General features: G+C 39.9%; 2 protein-coding genes across 4 annotated transcripts; both read left to right on the top strand.

Annotated features, from left to right (window-relative positions):
• The first annotated feature begins 1083 nt into the window (after positions 1–1083).
• On the top strand, positions 1084–13498 carry LOC145801497 (disease resistance protein RGA2-like). 3 transcript variants are annotated; one of them, XR_014343081.1, is made up of 3 exons: positions 1085–3516; positions 3616–3798; positions 12659–13498. XR_014343081.1 is itself a non-coding variant. In XM_082893201.1 (2 exons), exon 1 carries the CDS (start codon positions 1229–1231, stop codon positions 3473–3475), a length of 2247 nt encoding a protein of 748 aa, XP_082749327.1. In that variant the 5' UTR covers positions 1084–1228; the 3' UTR covers positions 3476–3483; positions 3616–3914. The 3 variants fall into 3 exon arrangements, 2 of the variants coding, with proteins under 2 accessions (XP_082749327.1, XP_082749326.1); XM_082893201.1 differs by lacking the exon at positions 12659–13498 and having other exon boundaries at positions 1084–3483; positions 3616–3914; XM_082893200.1 differs by lacking the exon at positions 12659–13498 and having other exon boundaries at positions 3616–3914.
• A 1574-nt stretch (positions 13499–15072) lies between these two features.
• Positions 15073–18008, top strand: LOC145801498 (disease resistance protein RGA2-like). Its single transcript, XM_082893203.1, has 2 exons — positions 15073–17585; positions 17682–18008. The coding sequence occupies exon 1, from the start codon at positions 15851–15853 to the stop codon at positions 17231–17233; it is 1383 nt and encodes a 460-aa protein (XP_082749329.1). The 5' UTR covers positions 15073–15850; the 3' UTR covers positions 17234–17585; positions 17682–18008.
• The last annotated feature ends 3176 nt before the right edge of the window (positions 18009–21184 follow it).

Genomic DNA, 21184 nt, shown 5'->3' with positions numbered 1-21184 from the left:
TTGGATTTAGGGTTTTAACATATAAATATTGTATTTCTTCATCATCTTTACCATTAGCATACATTTATGATATAATTCATTATCAATTAGCTCACTTCATTCTTTTATCTATTATACTTATTTTTTTAACTCAAAACGGTATTGCCTTTGAAGATTTAGGGTTTAAGAATATTGAAATAAATTAGTTTTAAAGATTTGCATACCATGGATGATATTGAGATGGTTGGCTCCGATACAAACATTGAAATGTTAGTTTATGACTTAACTTTTTGATTTTTTATTTATCTTATTCGTATGTTGGGAAGATGAGTTTGTTTGTCGTATTCGGAATAACAGAGTTGAACTTTTATACAATATTTGATTACTCATATTTGAACAACACAATTTTGTTCAAATTATTAAGATTGATCAAATATTAAATGTTCATATATAAAATAAAAAAAAATGAACATTTTAAGTTAGTTCGGTTAAAATAAATTAAACTTTTATTTGTTGTTCAGATATAAATTTTTGAACACATTAAGTTTGTTCAACTTTGTATTCTTGAACATGACTAATTTGATAAATTTGTTAGTTTTTTTACAAAATTTAATACCCACCCAATGTAGCAATGTTGAAATTGATTGTGGGAATGAAAGGTGTGAATCAAGGGTGAGAATGGCAATTTGAAACGATGAGGAGAAACGAGAGCTTAACACTGAAAATGAAGAAAAACATTGGCGAAGCGGAAGGTAGAATGAAACACTCTGTCGACGATCTGAAATGACGAGATGATAAGATCAAATACGACGAAAGTTCAACACTAATTATGAATATCAACACGGGCAAAAATGAAGGTCTAATGAACTTCCGCCGGCAATGGAGATCAAGATTGATGAAGATGGCCACTATTCTAAAAATTGTGGGATTTTTGTTGTTTGTAGTGGTGAAGATAAAGAGTTTTTGGTATGCAATAGTGTGTACTCAAATAGTTAGTAGTGTGTTAATATAGGATTAATAATGAAAATGCAAGGTGTAAAATAAGATTTTTTTAAACCTTAAAAATTATTATTTGTGTGTGTATGTGTCTTTTACAATGAATATTAGTGATGTGTAAATAGAGACCCTAAATAAAATAAATATTATCTGACAGATTGTTCCTAGGTTGACTCGAGTTATTTCTCAGCTAAAACTATTGCTTAATTTTCTTTGTTCTTCAACTTCTTGTTGGTCATCAAGAGATAAGAACATGGTAGAAACAATTCTTTTCAACTTAGCAAGTAAAATTCTGGGCAAGATAGGGCCCGGTGCAATCAGGGAAGTTGGCAAGGCATGGGGTGTTGAGCAGGAGCTGAACACACTCGAAGGCACCTTGTCCACCATCAAGGCTGTGCTCTTAGATGCGGAGAGATTGTACGGCCATGGCGGTTTTCCTCAGAATCAGGCGCATAACAATTACTCAATTGCGATGGGGGTATGGTTTGACAGACTCCAAGCTGCTTTTTATGATGCAGATAACCTGCTCAATGAATTGCACTACGAAGATTTACGACGTCAAGTGGTAAGCAAATTCTTTTCATTCGATTTCCCATTTAAATTTAAAATGGGTAGTAGAATCGAAAATATCAGGAAGAAATTAGACAAGATCGCGGATGATAGGAATAAGTTTCATCCCATTGTCACAGCGTCACGACATAACGCGACCAGCACATCAATCTCCTCCAATGTAAATGAGTCGGAATTTGTTGGAAGGGTCAATGATAGAGTTACATTGTTACAACTTGTAATGGCCCCAAGTGTTGACAATGATGAGAACATGTGTGTCCTCCCCATTGTTGGCATTGCGGGTATTGGTAAGACAGCTCTCGTCAAATTGCTGTACAATCATGAAATTGTCGCCAAGCATTTTCAGTTGAGGATTTGGGTGAAGGTAGCACAAAGTTTTGATGTTAAAGATGTGATGCAAAAAATTGTTCAGCGCATAACTGATTCCCTCCCTTGTGCTGACCTCAATTCAAATCAGTTAAAGAATCTCCTTCAAGAAAAATTGAATAATACGAAATTTTTACTTGTCTTGGACAATTTATGTGATTGTGATCATCAAGATTGGTGTAAGTTGTATGACTTATTGAGATGTGGTGGTACCGTGGGAAGTAAGATCATAGTGACTACACGTAACATGTGGGTCGCTTTAGTTATGGGCACGGTTCCCACATACAATTTAGAGAGTCTTTCAGATAAGGATTGCCTTGAATTGCTTTGGAAGTGGGCAGGTTGTCGTCAAAAATTGGGGAAAGAACATGCGAATGCGAAGCTCGCAGAAATTGCAAAGGAAATTGTGAAAAAGTGCCACGGATATCCTCGTGCAGCAAAGACTTTAGGCAGCAATTTGTTTATGGAGACTAATGAAAGTAAATGGTTAGAATTAAAAGAGAAACAACTATGGGAATTGGCACAAAAGAAACATGACATTTTGGTCGTGTTAAGATCGAGCTACGACACACAACCAACTGAGTTGAAACGCTGCTTCATATATTGTTCAATTTTTCCAAAAAACTATGAAATTGAAATTGATAAATTGATCCAGTTGTGGATGGCACAGGGGCTCATTCAATCATCTGGCCTAACTGGTGAGTTGGAAGATACTGGCACTGATTATTTGAATCAGTTATGTTCCATATTTTTCTTAGAAAAGACTGAAGAACGACATGGCAATCTATCAAACACGTGTAGAATGCCTGAGATCATCCATGATCTTGCAGTATATATGGCAAATGAAGAATGCTTAATTACAACAAATTATCGTTTTGGGCCGATTTCTGATAAGGTTAAGCATGTATCATTTCATGATTTTGATTGTTCAGCGGAAGAAGTCACAAAGTCATTGTTCGAACTAGAGAATCTGAGGACTGTTTTCTTTCCATTTCAAGGACTGGGAGCTGGTGACAAAGGCTTTGTTAACAGATGCATCTCAAAGTTCAAGTATCTGTATGTGCTTGATTTGAGTAACTCATGTTTTCAGGTGTTGCCACATTCCATTGGTAATTTGAAGCATTTGAGATATTTTGACATCAGTGGGAATGCAAATATCGAGACACTCCCTAACGCCGTTTGCAAACTGTACAATTTGCAAACTTTGAGATTCAAGTGTTGTGTGAAAATTAGAAAGTTACCCAAAAACATAGGGAACTTAATCTGTCTTAGGCATTTGTACTTGACCACACAACAAAGTTGCTTGCCAGAGAGACAAATCCAACGCTTGACCTCTCTCCGATCCTTTCAGATTACAGGATGTGGAAACCTTAAATCTTTGCCTGAAGGAATGCAACTCCTCGTCAAACTCAAAACAGTGACTATTGCAGCTTGTCCCAATTTGACCTCTCTGCCAAGTACCATGAAGAACCTGGCCAAGTTGACGAATCTTGAGATTAGCAATTGTCCGAATCTTGACTTGGCAGGGTGGGAGGACTTTACATGCCTTAGGAGCCTTCAATAAATTGAAGGGTACAAGATTTTATGAGTTTGTGGCTCTCCCAGGTGAATCAATTTCTTTGTACTCAAAAGTATTGCTTATATATATTTTTTTGTGTTTAGCATTAACTGCTTCTCCTGATGGGCTTCTTGACATTGTCTTAGTGCATGCAATGGAAATTTCATATCAGTAAGAGAACCGTGAAGTGTGAAGTGACGGGCGTTCGATGGAAAACCAACCGATGAATGGCTTGTATCTAAAGGGGAGGAGGAAGGAGTTGTTATCTCCATCAGAAGCTCTTGAACTTAGCTGCAGTTAGGATTCTGCTATTAATGTTGTTTTGTTGGGTATGTTATCTATGTAATGTTGTTGTGGACTACTGTTCTAAACATTGTGTTTCTCATTATTGTTGTTATATATCTACTGTTTTTTAGTAAATGGTCCTGATGGCTTTGAATTGTCCCATCTCTGCCTCCTTAGTTTAACTAATGTTTTACATATTAGCCTGTTGTAACTAATATTAGACCCGGCTTTGAAATGTAGTTAACAGCAAATTCTGCCACATCACGCCCACCAAATTTTACTGCATTTCTGTGTTTCCAAATAGCCCAAACCACAACAAACAGGTCTTCTATATGCACAGAATCTAATCACATAATCAGATATAACTCTCTCATATGGAGTGAGATTCAAACATTTAATGGGTCAAAGTCACACATCGCTCCTCTATTCTTTAGAAAATTTCCAAAACTAAAGAGGCAAAATAACAATCCAGCAAGCAATGTATATTCAGGAGCTCCATTTCATTATTACATACCTCGCAAACACTATTTGAGATAAAACCTTTGACAAGGTAAAAAGCTTCTAAACACAACTCTCAGAAAATTTATTTTTTAATTGATATAATTTTGGATATATGAAATTCATTAGTTTAAGAGATTCTGAGGGAAAAACAAAATATTGGGTCAAGGAAAATTTCACTTTGCACCTCTGTACTTTACACCAAATCTTACTTTAGCCAAAACTACAACTAAATTCGACACGGCTATTGTTTGTCATGGATGCCTTGAACTAAACTACGCTAAATTTTGACATGGGTGGCTTGCTAAATATTTTATTTGAGTTAGGTATCCTTTTTTCCATTTTTTAATGGCTTTATATAGCTACAGATGACCATTGGTTCAGTGGTTAAGACTTGGCCTAATAACCTCGAGGTTATGGGTTCAATTCTTGCGACCACCACTTTGTGCACTATGCCAAAGGTTAGGTGTGTACTCAATATGATCCCTCCCAAACACACATTAATGTGTACTAATTAAGCGTTGTATTTTTTTTTATATATATATATAGCTACGGGAACCTCCTGATTGTTAGGAGCGGCCGGCTGATTCTCCACAATTGGTTAGTGGAATGTTAGGTTAGCTCTTAAAAGTGCAAGTGTCCTATGATAGCCACCTGGCCCAAGCATCTATAGTGTATCCCCCAAGAAATGGAAGTGGTTATTCTACATTAACCCTCAGCTGTTTGATCAAAAGGTAGTGAGATTTCAAATGTGATGAATGAATGCTATGTGTCCAATCCGGGAGTAGCTCTCCTCAAAACTCCATCTCCTCCATGACCCTCAAGACTCCATTTTGTAGGAACAAGCAGCCAGTGACCTTCATAGACTAATCTCTCTTCTTGAAAGCAATCACACGATAAGGGTCAACAGTATGACTCACCAGACAAACCAAGTGGTGGCAATGTTAAAGAATTAAGACAAGTTTGTCACCGCCTATCCTCAGAGGAAGAAAAGGGTAAAAAAGGAAACTCCTTGGATCATTACCTCATTTTGTAAGTCCTCTGCATTTGTGTTTCCTATGACATATTTTATTTCCATGGACTTGGATTTCTGTTATGAAACTTAATTTATCTGCAAAGATTTGGGGCGGCGAATGGGGATATGGGTGGACGGGGTAATTTGTTTGGTCCAACCCATATGGGCCTGGGTCAGGATTTTAATAGGGGAAAATAGGGGGGACGTTTGGGCTTTGCTAAGGCCCAAGCTAAGAGAAATGTGGGAATGCCCAAATAGAAGTGGGCCAAACAACAAGGGGTTCATTGAAGTGGGCCATCTCAAGCTGTCATTTTGAGCCCAAGGAGGGATGGAGGGGTTCAATTAGTGGAAGCCCAAGCGAATCCAGTTATCAGTCGGGTCTTCTCCACGCTGAAGGGTGAGTTTGGCCCTAGACCAGATGATGGGTCTTTGCCGGTGTTGCGCGACTCGATGGGCAATACCGGGAGGTTGCCAACTGGTCCACAGCCGTTGTCTGGTGTCGTTGACGATGCTCCTTCAGATTTAGAGGGGGTGGAGCAGTACATTGATGAGGCGACGAAGCAGTGGCCTAGTATAGCTGGCCTTTCGGAATTGCGACCGCAGTAGTATGAAGGTGAAGCAAGTCAATGGGCTGATATGACAGATAGGTTGGCCATGGTGGTCAGGCTTGAGGCAGGTTCCGATGAGGTGGCTGTGGAGAATGGTGCGAACTTTGAGCTTGATCTTGAGAGAGATACTGTTGGGTCAGAAGATGATATACCGTTGCCAAAGGAGGTTTTTGCTTGGGTTTTGTCTGGAATTAATGAGGTAAGCCAATTATTGGGAGCCTCCTTTGAGGGCCATAAAGAGGTAGCATTGAGACTATTTTTGGCAATAGAGGAATCATGGAGAGGTGATGCTCCTCTTCAGCAAGGGATGGAGTCTGCTAGCCATAATGTCAAGAGTGCCAGGGAATTACGTAGGTTGGAATGTACTATTAATTATGATCGAACTAAGGTAGGTGGAGTGCGGGGTACCAGAAAAAGGCACGGTTAGCCATTGTTGTTATCATGCGGTTAAAAATTTTGTCTTGGAATGTGCAAGGACTGAATGACAAGGGGAAGAGGGTTTTGGTGAAATCCGTCCTTAGAAGTGCAAAGGCAAATGTGGTGTGCCTTCAGGAAACTAAGATGGACTGTATTTAGGGGGCAACAGTTTGGGATCTTTGGGGTGGCCAATTTGTGGACTGGGACTTCCTTCCTGCACTAGGGGCAGCTGGGGGTGTTCTTTTGTGTTGGGATCAACGAGTGGTGGTAAAGGAGGATGTAGAACTGGGGATTTTTCGTTGTCTTGCCTCTTTCGGTGTGTAGAGGATGATTTCAGATGGGCTTTCACAGGGGTTTATAGCCCAGTTCGTGGAGTAGAGAGGCCAAGTTTTTGGGAGGAGCTACAGAGTATTGCTTATTGGTGGGGGGTTCTGTGGTGTGTGGGTGGGGATTTCAATGTGGTTCGGTGTCTGGAGGAGAAGTTGGGGGCTTCCTCAGGGAGGGGTCCAATGCGGCATTTTTCTTCATTCATTGATGAGATAGAATTGGTAGATTTTCCGCTTCAGGGTGGTGGTTTCACTTGGTCTGGGGGTGGAGCAGTGTCTCGAATTGATAGGTTTCTGGTCACAGGGGATTGGGAGGGGCATTTCTTTCAGACAGTTCAATGGCGATTGCAACGTCCAACTTCGGATCATTGGCCAATCTTGCTGGATAGCGGGGGTATTAAGAGTGGGCCAACGCCTTTTCGGTTTGAGAACATGTGGTTACAATCTGAGGGCTTTGTGGAGATGGTTAAAGGCTGGTGGGTGACTTACAACGTGGCAGGGTTGCCTAGTTCACGATTAGCATAGAAATTGAAGCTCCTCAAGTTAGACTTGAAGAGATAGAATAGGGAGGTTTTTGGGCAATTGGAGGGGCAGAAGGCAAAAGTCTTAGTAGCTTTGCAGGCGCTGGAGGAGAAATAAGGTGGCGAGGTGTTGTCTGAGGCTGATATGGCTCACCGAGAGAAATTTCGGCAGGAATTTGGTCACATTGCTCACATGGAGGAGATGAGTTTCCGCTAGAAGTCTAGATGCCTGTGGTTGAAGGATGGTGATCGTAACACAGAGTTTTTCCATCGTATGGCGAATGCTCACTGGCTGGTTAATCAGATTGGACGTATTCAAGTAAATGGGGTGGAATTTTTGTTCTCGGAGGAGGTCAAGGCAAGTATTGTGGGTTTCTATGAGCATTTGTTTCGATTCGTAGGGTAGGGGTGGCGATCGGGTTTGGATGGGGTAAGTTTTTATGTTATTTTTGAAGAAGATTGTACTTTACTAAAAAGGCCATTTACAGAAGAGGAGGTGTTTAAGGCTTTGCAAAGTATGCTTGGGGATAAGGCGCTTGGTCTCGATGGGTTCACTATTTCCTTTTTCAACAGTGTTGGGGGGTGGTAAAGTCGAAGGTGCTAGCTATGTTTGAGTAGTTCCATCAGTCAGGCGAATTTGAGAAAAGCCTTAATGCTACATTTATTGCCTTGATTCCGAAGAACGAGGGGGGGCAGGATATTAGAGATTTTCGGCCTATTAGTCTTCTGGGGAGTGTGTATAAGGTGTTGGCAAAAGTTTTGGCAAATCGTTTGCGCGGTGTGTTGGTAGGGGTGGTATCGGAATCCCAGAATGCTTTTGTGGGGGGTAAGCAAATCTTGGATACGGTGCTTGTGGCGAATGAATGTGTGGACTCGCGGTTGTGTCAAGGGAATGAGGGGATTATTTGTAAATTAGATATTGAGAAGGCCTACGATAATGTGAATTGGGAGTTTTTGATGTATTTGTTGGAAAGGATGCGATTTGGGGAGAAATGGTGGCATTGGATTCAGTTTTACATTTCTACTGTGCGAATGTCGGTCTTGGTTAATGGTTCCCCGGCAGGGTTTTTCCCGACTCATCGCGGGCTGCGGCATGGTGATCCTCTATCTCCTTTGCTGTTTATTCTGGTTATGGAGACTTTGGGGCGTTTGTTGGCTAGGGCGGTGCAAGCAGGTTTGTTGAATGGATTTGAGGTAGGAGTGGCTCCAAGGGATGTGATGGTGTCTCATTTGTTTTATGCAGATGACGCGCTTATTTTCTGTGATACGGAGGAGGCCCAGATTGGGCATTTGAGATATGTGTTGTTGTGTTTTGAGGCAATGTCAAGGCTTCGGGTGAATTTAGCAAAATCATAATTGATTCTAGTAGGGAAGGTGGCGAGGTCTTCGGTTCTGGCAGCCATTTTGGGGTGCAAAGTGGTCTCCTTACCTGTGACATATTTGGGGTTGCCTTTGGGGGCGTCCTTTAAAGCGATAGGGATATGGGAAGGGGTGGTGGATCGGGTGCTGTTAAAATCCACCTACTCTCCACCTACTTCACCCACTTAAACCTACTCCACTAAACCTAACCCACTACACCACTACCACCTCCACCTCACCTACTCCACTAACCTACTTCACCCACTTAAACCTACTCCACTAAACCTAACCCACTACACCACTACCACCTCCACTTCACCTATTCCTTACCTACTACACACTCACCCTCTTCTATATATAGGAATCATGAATCATTGTAATAAATAATATACAACAATCAATAATACAATCATTTCTCTTTATACATTAAATTTCTACATGGTATCAGAGCAAGGTTAAGAGTTTAGTATTTTTTTTCGCGTCACCGGCGGGCGGCAACCTCGACTTAGCCGCCCGCCGGACCTCAACCTAGTCCGCCGGACCTCAACCTAATCTGCTAAAATTTTTCTACACATACCTTGAAATTTCCTTTCTGAGTGCACTACTGTTCAGTCGCCGGAGACCACCACCGCTTGCACGTCGATGTCCCTTTGCCAAAGCTCCGTCGCGACACCGGCCTTCCTTGCGTCTGGTTTCAATCCCCTGCTATTCCAAGCCACAAAATAGGGCACGACTTTTGAGGGCTCGATATCTATATCCATGTATATCTTTTGGGCAGTCTATATACACACTCATACAGTGTCTTCTACACCGGTAACATGGTACAAGGGCCCAACCCTTCTTGATGCCCTCGACATGATTACAGAGCCCAAGAGGCCATCAGACAAGCCTCTTCGTCTCCCACTTCAGGATGTCTACAAGATTGGCGGTATTGGTAATTTGGCCCACTTTTTTTATCAACACCAGCATATAGTTTCAAAGAGATAACTATATTATATAATTTTTTCTATTTTAAAATATTTTTCCACCGTCCAAACCTTTTCTTTATCTTATATATATAAAAAATTGGATGGAACTCACGTGGGTGCTACTTTTTCTTTTTCTTCTTTCCACAGCCCAACTTTTCCTTGAACCTCAATTTTTTATTATTAAAAATAAAAAAATTAAAAATAAAAATAAAAATAAAAAAATTCATTCCATCTAATTTTTTTGCACAATACACTCATTTTATTTCTATCGGGATTTCGCCCTGATCACAATTTTACACCCAAAAAAAAAAAAAAAAAAAAAACCCAAACACCCACATCCATAGGCGGGATTTTTCTTCTCTACTCTGCCGCCGGTCTCTTCTTCTTGCCTCCATCCTGAGCGGCCCTTGCCGGTGCTGCCTCCGTGTTTTCCCCGCCGCCCAGCACGTTCACTCCCCCATACTCCTCCACTGCAGCATATGGCGGACCTCCAAATCGGAACATCACGGTGGCCTTCCACTTCAGCTCCTTATTTTCCGCCTTTAGCACACTTATCTCTGCTCGCGCATCCTTATACATGCGCTGGAGCAGAGCCAGTTGGGCGTTTAACTGCTGTACCTCATTTGTCTTACTCTGCAGTCGGTGCGACAAGTTTGTGACCGCAGTCATGGTTTCCACACATGACTTCAATGTATACTGATTGGCCTCAATATCCGTTTGCACTGCCATTTTTTGCTCCACCGACCGCATCGGAAAGTTCAACGGAGCAAAACCAGAGGTGTTTGGTTGAGGTTCACGGGCCACCGCACCTGTTATCTCTCCTGTTGACTCGTTGAGGTCGGGAAAGAGAGTGAGCAGACCACGGGAAGATGAGGCCATGTTCTGGGTAGCTGAACGGGAAGAAGAGGCCATGTTTTTTGGGTTGCTGAGTGTTTCCGAGAAGGGTTGGATACAAAGTATTTACAGATTGTTTCAGAATGACAAGTTCAGAGGTTTCAGTCTGGTTTGGTTTCCTCCGCCTCCGCATTGGTTTATATTGACACTGACGACGCGGCCGACACGCCGCTCTGTCGCTCACGTGCCTCGCCGCGTCTCCGGCTCACCTTTTGATGGCTCGACGCTTTCTGTCGGGCACGACTTTTGATGAAGTGGGCGCGCCTTTTGAGGGCACAACTTTTGATGGCACGCCTTTTTATGGATTTGGCACGTTTTTTTATGGATTGGGCACGCCTTTTGATGGCACGCCTTTTTGAAAAAATTAGGCACGCCTTTTGAGGGTGCGACTTTTTAAGGGTCCGACAAGACTCTGTAAACTGTCCCGACATTGATTCCGGTTAGCTCCTTCATGGGTCCGACAAGACTCTGTAAACTGTCCCGACATTGATTCCGGTTAGTTTCTACAAGGGTCCAGCAAGACTCCGTAAACTGTCACCACAACTGTCACGACATTGTCTGCTACAACGGTCCAACATGACCCCATAAACTGTCTTCTACATCGGTCTGACACCGCCATCCAGTGTCCTCTACACCGTTATGACACCACCATACAGTGTCCTCTACATGGTTATGACACCCCCATACAGTGTCCTCTACAACGTTATGACACCACCATCCAGTGTCTTCACCAATGGTCTGACACGACCATACAGTGTCTCTTATCCTCTTTTATTTTTATGTATTTTCTTGTTTTGTTACTCTCTCCAAACTCAAGTTGGTTAGTTCCTATCCCCCTTGAGTTTGGGGGGGCTGTTAAAATCCACCTACTCTCTACCTACTTCACCCACTTAAACCTACTCCACTAAACCTAACCCACTACACCACTACCACCTCACCTACTCCACTAACCTACTTCACCCACTTAAACCTACTCCACTAAACCTAACCCACTACACCACTACCACCTCCACTTCACCTACTCCTTACCTACTACACACTCACCCTCTTCTATATATAGGAATCATGAATCATTGTAATAAATAATATACAACAATCAACAATACAATCATTTCTCTTTATACATTAAATTTCTACAGGTGCGAAGATGGTTGGCAGGGTGGCAACAACAGTATTTGTCTAAGGGAGGACGACTTATGTTGATTAGAAGTGTTTTTGTCGAGTATTCTGACTTATTTTATGTCTGTTCATGTGATCCTGGTCTCTGTAGCGAGGCGGATTGAGTAGCTGCAGAGGGACTTTTTGTGGGGTGATGGGGGTGAGGGTGGTCATTATCACTTGGTGTCTTGGGATCGGATTTGTATGTCTAAGGAGCAAGGGGGCTTGGGGGTTCGGAGGTTGGTCCTGTTTAATTTGGCCTTATTAGGGAAGTGGCTGTGGCGTTTTGTGGAGGAGAGGGAGCATCTTTGGAGGCGGGTGGTGGTTGCTAAGTTTGGTGTGGGTACGGGGGAGTGGTGCTCGGGACGGGTGGGTCATTCTCATGGCTGTGGGTTATGGAAAGGGATTTGGCTGGGTCGGGAGGCGTTCTGGCAGGGAGTGAGGTTTAAAATTGGTGTGGGGGATAGAGTTCGGCTTTAGCGGGATAAGTGGTGTGGAGACTTGTCTTTTGAGTTTCGATTTCCTTTGATCTTTGCTATTGCTGCTAATTCTGAGGTGTTAGTGGGTGCTGTGAGGGTTGGGGAGAGGCAGTTGAGGGTGTGGAACGTGCTGTTGCGTCGTGATGTCCAAGATTGGGAGCTAGATCAATTAGTGGACCTCCTTGGCTTTTTATATGGTTTACATCTTGGACAGGCGGATAACGATGCCTTGGTTTGGGATTGTCCTACGGCCAAAGGTATTTTCACGGTGTCCTCGTTCTATGGGGCGCTTGTTCAGGATAAATATGTTTTGATGGCACCTTGGTTTATCCGTGGAAAAGTGTTTGGGTGCTGGGCACGCCATCCAAGGTTGTCTTGTAGTGGGCATTACTGCCCCGTTAAAAGACCAGCTAATGCACTATCTAAAAACTACTAGCTGCAGTACAAAAACTATTTCTGCTAGGACTAAAAGGCTGTGTTTTCTTTAGCTTGGTTCAAATTACATTCTTGAGTTTGAGGCTTATCTGCAATTTGTACCTTGTAACAAAAGATTGTCATGATCATTGTGCTGAGTATAATAAAAGTAGTTATGATACTATCTCTTGATTTGTTTCTGTTCTATATGAGTTGCTGAATATTAATTATCATTTTCAATTTTCAGCGATCACAGTATGATCTTCATGAGGAATTGAGGAATGCCCAGAAGGAGAGCAATGGAAGTAGAGCTTCTAGAGGACCTTCTGATGATTACAGCTCTCCATTTGATGGCAGTGCAAACAGGCAATATTGGAAGCAGTCTTGGAAGACATGGGAACTCGCGTTCTCAATTTTGAGAAGCTGTAGAAAAGGTAAAGTTATACTTACATCTGGAAGCTAGCTAGTTGAAATCAAGAAAAATCAGATTAACCGACATACATTACAAGTTCCATGGAGTATTGGTGGGAGGGGGTTGGTGGCTGGTTACTGGTCTGGGAAGACATTGATGACCCAAGATTATTCTAATGAGAAGTGAAGTGAAGTGGTGGCCATGCTCTTGTTTTTTCTGAGGATACCTTTATGAAGAAATTTCAAGAGAGGGAGGGAGGGAGGGAGGGAGGGAGGGAAGATATATTTATGTTTTTTGGTTCCAACTTCAATGGTGAATTTCTACATATGCCAACCCCAAAAAAGATTTATTTTGTGAAAGTGGGTTGGCAAAGGGATGTTTATACGAAGTTGTGTTATTACATTTGTTTTGTTTTTGGTCGGAATATTTTTTGGTTAATAGATTCTTCAAATTGGTTATTAAGTGAGGGCCATTTGCATGTAGTAGTCTTGCAGTAGTTTGATACTGAGGGTAAGATGTTAATATGTTTTGAATGTGCTAGTATTAGATATATTGTATGAGTAATGAAAGGAATGAATTCATTTTGTAGAGATTTTCTATTAATGAGCCTTCTTGTTAATTGGAAACTTTGTTTTTGGTGCTACTAAAAATGGGTTTTCTACAGATAGAGTTTTGATAATAATTTGAATTTATTAGCTTTCTTACTAATTAATTCCAGCATATAGTATTAAGGTTTTGACAGAGCTCCAAAAGTTGTAATATTTGGGTTCATCTGGGAGGGACATAGTTTGGTTTTTTTGGTGAACAGATCTTGAGTACTACCATCCTCTGTCTCGTAATTTTCCTGACATCAACGAATCGAAATTCTTTACTTCTGGTACACGTCTAGAATTGGTGGGAGTATTTATTTGGTTGTCTTAGAGCAGCGCTCCACAATATTTGGGTTGTGACGCTTGTTTTGTTATTTCTAAAAATATCAGCATAAAAATGATAGATTCTTGTAGGTTTTTGACAGAATTAAAGTGCAAAAGCTAGCAAAAACAAACTTAATTTTGAGACTACTTTTTCTTAATTTTTATTGATCATTAAAGCACTTATTTATACAACTTATATAAACAGAAAAAGCATAAAGAATGCAGATAAATCTGCTGCAGTTACGTAATTGAAACTTCCAGAAAAATAGCAGAAGAATAGGTCAAGCCTAACAGACTTTGACAACTTCAATTCCACATTTGTTTTATTACATCTCAAACTTCAGCAGCTCCTGGGGCATCATTCAACAGTTCTACTAGTTAAATCAATAGTTATCAAGTTGAGTTGCCAAGGATGACCATATAATTAAGATTGCCCCTGTCCCCACTCTATTTTCTCCATTCATATTATTTAAGTCTTTGCGAGAAAATGTTTCAATTTCTCACATTCCTGTGGACCCATATGATGTTGATTGAAGTCTTTGGAAGAAAATGTTCAAGTGGGGAGGGTAATTACACAGTAATTTCAGAATATTATGTTACGTTGTTTATGTAGTGCTTCAAATTAATTACACAGTAGTGTAGAAAATATTATGTGCAGAACAACACTAATCTATTTTTATTAGGTAATTAAGAAATAGTGGATGACTTGTCTAGTGTGTTTTGCAATTCTTCGTTTGTCAGGAGTAATAACACACAGAAAAAATACCCTAACAATTCGTCACTTGTCTTGTGTGATTCCCTAACAATTTTGTGGAAATACCCAAGTAATTACATGTTTCCTGTTCTCAGAAGAAAAAAAACCAGCCATTGAATGGCACCTTCAATAAATGAGTCAAGCTGACTGAGTTCTTCCATAACTATTTGCTCGTTCTTATTTGTTCTTCTTGATCAATAACATGGTTGAAACAATTCTTTACCACTTAGCAAGTGACAGGTGTTCGAGGGAAAACCAACCAATGAATGGCTTGTATCTAAAAGGGAGGAGGAAGGAGCTGTTATCTCCATCAGAAGCCCTTGAACTTAGCTGCATTTAGGATTCTGCTATTAATGTTGTTTTGTTGGGTATGTTATGATATGTAATGTAATGTAATGTTCTTGTTGAATACTTTCCTAACCATTGTGTTTCTCATTATTGTTGTTAGAGCTACTGCTTTTTACTACATGTTCCTAATGACTCTGGATTCTGTCATTTTTTTTAAGGTGTCCACCATAAATTTGTCCATTTTTTTTTTTTTAATGTATATATGCAAATATCATTTTAGTAATTGAAAAAAAAAATTAAATGAAAGAAAAACACATGTGGACTGTTTACCCAAAACGCATTGGACCACTGAATTTGAAATATTCTTCTATAAATAAAGATAAATAGTAATCTGAAATTGAAATGACCCACCCTCATAACTATCTCTTAATCTTTCTTCTTCTTCTTCATCTTGTTGTTCTTGATCAAGAACATTCATGGCAGAAACAATTGTTTTCAACATAGCAAGTAAAGTTCTGGGGAGCTTAGGCTCACTTGCTATCAATGAAGTTGGATTTGGGATGGGGACTTGATGAGGAGCTCAAAACACTGGAAGGCACCTTGTCCACCATCAAAGAGGTTCTTTCATATGCTGAGGAGAAGCAGGGGAAAAACCACGTGGTAAAAATATGGTATGAGAGACTCCAAGCTACTTTCTATGAAGCAGATAACCTGCTCGATGAATTCCAATACGAAGCTTTGTGACGTCAAGTACAGTCAATGAAGTTAAATCATCATCATCATAGCAGGAGCAGCATTCGAATACAGAAGCTGGTACGTAAATTCTTTTCATGTTGTTCACACTTGAATGATTTCTGATTCAAATTTGAAATGGGTAGTAGAATTGAAAAGATCAAAAAGAGATTAGACATGATTGGAGAAGATAGAATTAGATTTTTTTCCCATCATCACAATAACAGAAAGTAGACAACTCATCATAATAGCACGGGTAGCACGTTAGTCTCCTCCAACGTAAATGAGTTCGAATTTTTTGGAAGGGCAAATGATAAACTACAGATATTACTACTTTTAATGACCCCGCAAGCTGATTGTGACTACATATTTGTCATCCCCGTTGTTGGCTTTGGAGGGATTGGCAAGACCACTTTCGTTAAAATCTTGTACAATGATGAAGCAGTAGTTGAGCATTTTGGGATGAGGATTTGGGTGAAAGTAGCACAAGATTTTAATGTTAAGCACGTGTTGCAAAAAATTATTCAATGCATAGCTCATTCTCCTTGTGCTGACTTCAATTTGAGACAGTTACAGACAATCCTTGCAGAAAAATTGGACGGTAAGAGATTTTTACTCATCTTAGATGATGTATGTAATTGTGATAACCGAGATTGGGTTAAGTTCTTAAATTTTTTAAGACATGGTAACAACGGAAGTAAGATCATAGTGACTACACGTGACAAGTCAGTCACTTCGACAGTGGGCACAGTCCCCATGCACAATTTAGAGAGTCTTTCTGACAACGATTGCCACGAATTGCTGTGGTTTTGGGCATTTCATGAAAACATTGGAGAACAACATGTAAACCTCTCAGAAATTGCAATGGAAATTGTGGAAAAGTGCCACGGATATCCTCTTGCAGTAAAGACTTTAGGCAACTTACTGTTTATGAAGGATGATGAAAATGAATGGTTGTATTTAAAAGACAAAGAACTATGGGAATTGGAGCAGAACAACAAACATGACGTTTTGCCCATGTTACGATTTAAGTACAACCCGTTACCTACTGATTTTAAACGTTGTTTCATATATTGTTCGATTTTTCCAAAAAACTATGAAATCGAAATTGACAAATTGATTCAGTTGTGGATGGCGCAGGGGCTCATTCAATCATCTGATTTAAATCATGAATTGGAAGATATTGGAGCTGATTATTTGAATCGATTATGTTCCATATTTTTCTTAGAAAAGATTGAACAACATGGAAATTTATCAAATACATGTAGAATGCCTGGGATCATTCATGATCTTGCTGTATATATGGCGAATGAAGAGTGCATAAGTACAGCAAATTATCGTTTTGGATCAATTTCTAAGACGGTTAGCCATGTATCATTTCATGATTCTGATTGTTCAGGGGAAAAAGAGCTCACAAAGTCATCGTTCAAATTAGAGAAAATGCGAACTGTTCTATTTCCATTTCATGCAGTGGAAGCCAGTGACGAAGGCTTTGTTGATGAATGCATCTCGAGGTTTAAGTATCTGCGCGTGTTTGATTTGAGTAACTCATCTTTTCGAAAGTTGCCTCATTCTATTGGAAATTTGAAGCATTTGAGATTTTTAGACCTTAGTGGGAATGCAAATATTGAGACTCTCCCTAATGCCATTTGCAAACTGTACAATTTGCAAACTTTGCAAATCGAATACTGTGTGAAAATTCGAGATTGCATAAAAACATAGGGAACCTTATCAGTCTCAGGCATTTGTACTTAACCACACAACAGAGTTGTTTGCCAGAGAGACAGATCCGACGCTTGACCTCTCTTCAATCCTTTCGAATTATAGGATGTGGAAACCTAACATCTTTGCTTGAAGGGATGCAACTCCTCACCGCGCTCACAACGGTGACCATCGCAGCGTGTCCCAAATTGACCTCTCTACCAAGTACCATGAAGAACCTAGCCAACTTGAGGAATCTTGAGATTAGTAATTGTCCGAATCTTAGCCTGGCAAGGTGGGAGGAGTTCAGAGGCCTTAGGAGGCTTCAATAAATTGAAGGGTACAAGATTATATGAGTTTGTGGCTGTCCCAGGTGAGTCAATTTCTTTGAACTCAAAAGTATTGCTTATATTTTTTTTCTTTCTAGCATTAACTGCTGCTTCTGATGGGCTTTTTGACATTGTCTTAGTGCATGTACTGGAAATTTCATATCAGTAAGAGAACCAACCAATGAAGCATGAAGTGACAAGTGTTCAATGGAAAACCAACCGATGAATGGCTTGTATCTGAAAGGGAGGAAGGAGTTGTTATCTCCATCAGAAGCACTTGACCTTAGCTGCCTCTAGGATTCTTCTATTAATGTTGTTTTGTTGGGTGTGAACTTAGCTGCATTTAGGATTCTGCTATTAATGTTGTTTTGTTGGGTATGTTGTCTATATAGTGTTCTTGTGAAATACTTTTCTAAGCATTGTGTTTCTCATTATTGTTGTTATAGAGCTACTGCTTTTTAGTAAAAGTTCCTAATGGCTCTGAATTGTCCGTCTCTTCCTCCATAGATTAACTAACATTACACTAATTAGCCTGCTGTAACTAATATTGCACCTGGCTTTGAAATGTAGTTAACAGTAAATTCTGCCACGCCACACCCACCAAATTTTACTGCATTTCTGTCGCTCCAAATAGCCCAAAAACCACAACAAACAGATCTTCAATGTGCACAGAATCCGATCACAGAATCGGATAACTCTCTTATATAGAGTGGAATCCACACATTTAATGGGTAGGAGTCAAACACCGTTCCTCTATTCTTTAGATAGTCTCCCAATCTTGAAATCCACATAATTTCCAAACCTCAAAGAGGCAAAATATCAATCCAGCAAGCAATATATATCAGATTCTGGAGCTCCATTACATTATTACATACCTCACAAACACTACCCAAGATAAAACCTTTGAGAAGGTAAAAAAGCTTCTAAACACACAACTTTGAGAAAATTAATTTTTTTATTTTTAATTAATATAATTTTAGATATAAGAAATTCATTAATTACCTTAAGAGATTCTGAGGGCATAACGAAATATTGGGTTAGGACAAATTTCACTTTATACCAAATCTTACTTTTCCTGCTGACTTTGTAAGTATCTCAATCAAATCCTTAGATTTTAAGTCAAGTTGCAATTGGGCTCGATATTATAATACGGTTTTAAAATTTGACGGAAAAACTAAATTGAGATTTTGATAAAAGTACGGGTTGCTAAGGATTAAATTGGAGGGATTAAAGTGGAGTTTTGGTTAATGTGTTGTGGTGCTGAGTGTAATTAATACTATGAAGTACATGTTCTTAGTTTTTTGAAATGGTGTTATACTAATAGACCCAATTACAACTTACCTCAAAGTTTAGGGGATTGACTAAAACAATTAAAAAATTACGAGGCAAACTAAGATGGAAGTAAAGTGCAAGAGTACAAAATGAAATTTATCATATTGGGCTATTTATTGTTTAAGGTATTCTCATTAAGAGGTGTTATGCATTTATGACTCTCTTAAGAGCATCTCCAATGGTAGTAGGCATTTTACCTATCTAAATATTACTATAAAGTATACATTTTATTTTGCATGTCAACTGTTTCATGTTTCTACTCCAACCATGCTCTTTATTTTAGCTATTCATCTAAATATTATTAATTTTATAGAATGCCACGTCAATAACAAAGATGGAGGGAAATAATCCTAATGATTAAATACATTTTGCCTAGCCTTGAAGGCTAGCTACATGTAGCTAGCGAATGTGAGCTGAGCCAAAATGCCTAATCATATGCCACTTATTTTAAAGACATAATAAAATAAAAAACAAACAAATTAAGTTAAAGTTAATATAATTTTGACATGACACGTATACGATCAACACGACAAGACGGACACCCTCCTAAATGGGACCATTTTGGGCTGGTGCCAAGGCGAAGCTGCTAATGCTTGGCATATGGGATCTTGACAACTAAACTAAAAATGAACAATATATCATTGAACTCGAATATTTCTATGTCTGGAAATATCCTTGTAATTCCCATTCAATATCACCTTCTATAAATAAAGAAACATAAATATCAAAAAACTCTATTCATACATAAAATTTATACTAAAAACTTCACAAAATAAACACAATTTTTGAGTATCTTGTTGAAAAAGAACTTCTAGATCAGTTTTTTGTTTACTCTATAAATATTCATTAAGATTGAAAACAGTCTAGGATGCTGAGTGAGTTCGTTCTCAGCTATAAGAATAACTATTTGCTTATAATCTTATATTTGATCTTCTTGATCATCAAGAACATTCATGGCTGAAGCAATTCTATTCAACTTAGCAAGTAAAGTTGTGGAGAAGATAGGTTCTCTTGCTCTAAGGGAAGTTGGCTTGGCATTGGGTCTTGAAGATGAGTTGAAAACACTCGAGGCCAGGGTGTCGATGATCAAGGCGGTGCTCGTAGATGCTGATCAGAAACAGCAGCAGCAGCAGCAGCAGCAGCAGCAAGGGAACAACAACCTTGTCATAAGCCTATGGCTAGAAAGACTCGAAGCTGCTTTCTATGAAGCTGACAACGTGCTCGATGAATTCCACTACGAAGCTTTGCGACGCAAAGTACAGTTAATGAGGATAATGAATCATAGAAGCATTGTGTTAAAATTCGAGAGTTGCCCAAAAAAATAGGAAACTTGATCAGTCTCGGGCATTTGTACTTTTTTTTTTTTTTTGATCAGCCAAAGAGAACCTTCATTGATGCAAAAACCATACAAAAGCAGAGATTACATCAACAAAGGAGGGGATGAGCAGCAAGCTTGCTCCCCCAGGAGTTTGGTGAGGAATCAAACCCAAGAAGAAAAGAAACAAAGAAGAGAACAACAAAGAAATCCAATAGTCCAAAAACAGACCAACCTCATACTAGCAACAGAATTGAACCTGGCTCAAAACCAGAAACAAACCTGGCTAGTGACCTTGAGCCACATCATATTGAGATTGAAACTAGAGCCACAGAACAACACACCAAATTTGAGATTGAACCTAGAGCCACATCATATCTGAGATTGATCCTATCTGAGCAGGGACCAACAAACCAAGCCACAAACAGCGCATAGCAGCAAAACACCACCAATCTGCTGGTGCAGACCCACTGAGTAAGGCAGTCCAGCAAAATAAAGCTTAACATACAGCAGTCCACAGCAGCCACTGTAAGCCATTCATACACCAGAAAATAGTAGCCATCCACCTGCAGATCCTCTCACAAGCAAAGCAGCATCTGACTCAGGATCTCAAAAGCATAACAGAAAGGGCATTAGCATTACCACTCCCCAGCCTCAGACCTTACAGCCACAACAAAGCAACATACCAATTGTAGGCCAAACCACTCCACCATCTGCAGAACGCAGTAGCCATCCATCATATCAGCAGCATAAACCTTAGCAAACAGAGCACCACAATTGCAGACCAGATTCCAGCAACATATCACATTGCTAGCCCCTCAACCTAACCTCTGAAGACTAAGAGCACCTCAAATTAACTGCCCAGACCGTCAGCAAAACCAACCAAGTCTCTGGGCCCAACACAGACCATTAACCTGCATCCAGAACTGAATCCACACAGCAAAATTCCAAACTGGATCCACCTCAGCTGCATTGCTTAATCTGATCCAGATTATT

The sequence above is a fragment of the Camellia sinensis genome, chromosome 10 (assembly GCF_055761805.1).
Source record: "Camellia sinensis isolate YWXY chromosome 10, ASM5576180v1, whole genome shotgun sequence".
In the NCBI taxonomy this organism is placed as follows: domain Eukaryota; kingdom Viridiplantae; phylum Streptophyta; class Magnoliopsida; order Ericales; family Theaceae; genus Camellia; species Camellia sinensis.
This window is presented reverse-complemented; position numbering and strand designations above follow the sequence as displayed.

Coding starts and splice junctions, on each gene's coding strand:
- LOC145801497 (XM_082893201.1), top strand. CDS start 1,229: ATGGTAGAAACAATTCTTTTCAACTTAGCAAGTAAAATTCTGGGCAAG.
- LOC145801498 (XM_082893203.1), top strand. CDS start 15,851: ATGACCCCGCAAGCTGATTGTGACTACATATTTGTCATCCCCGTTGTT.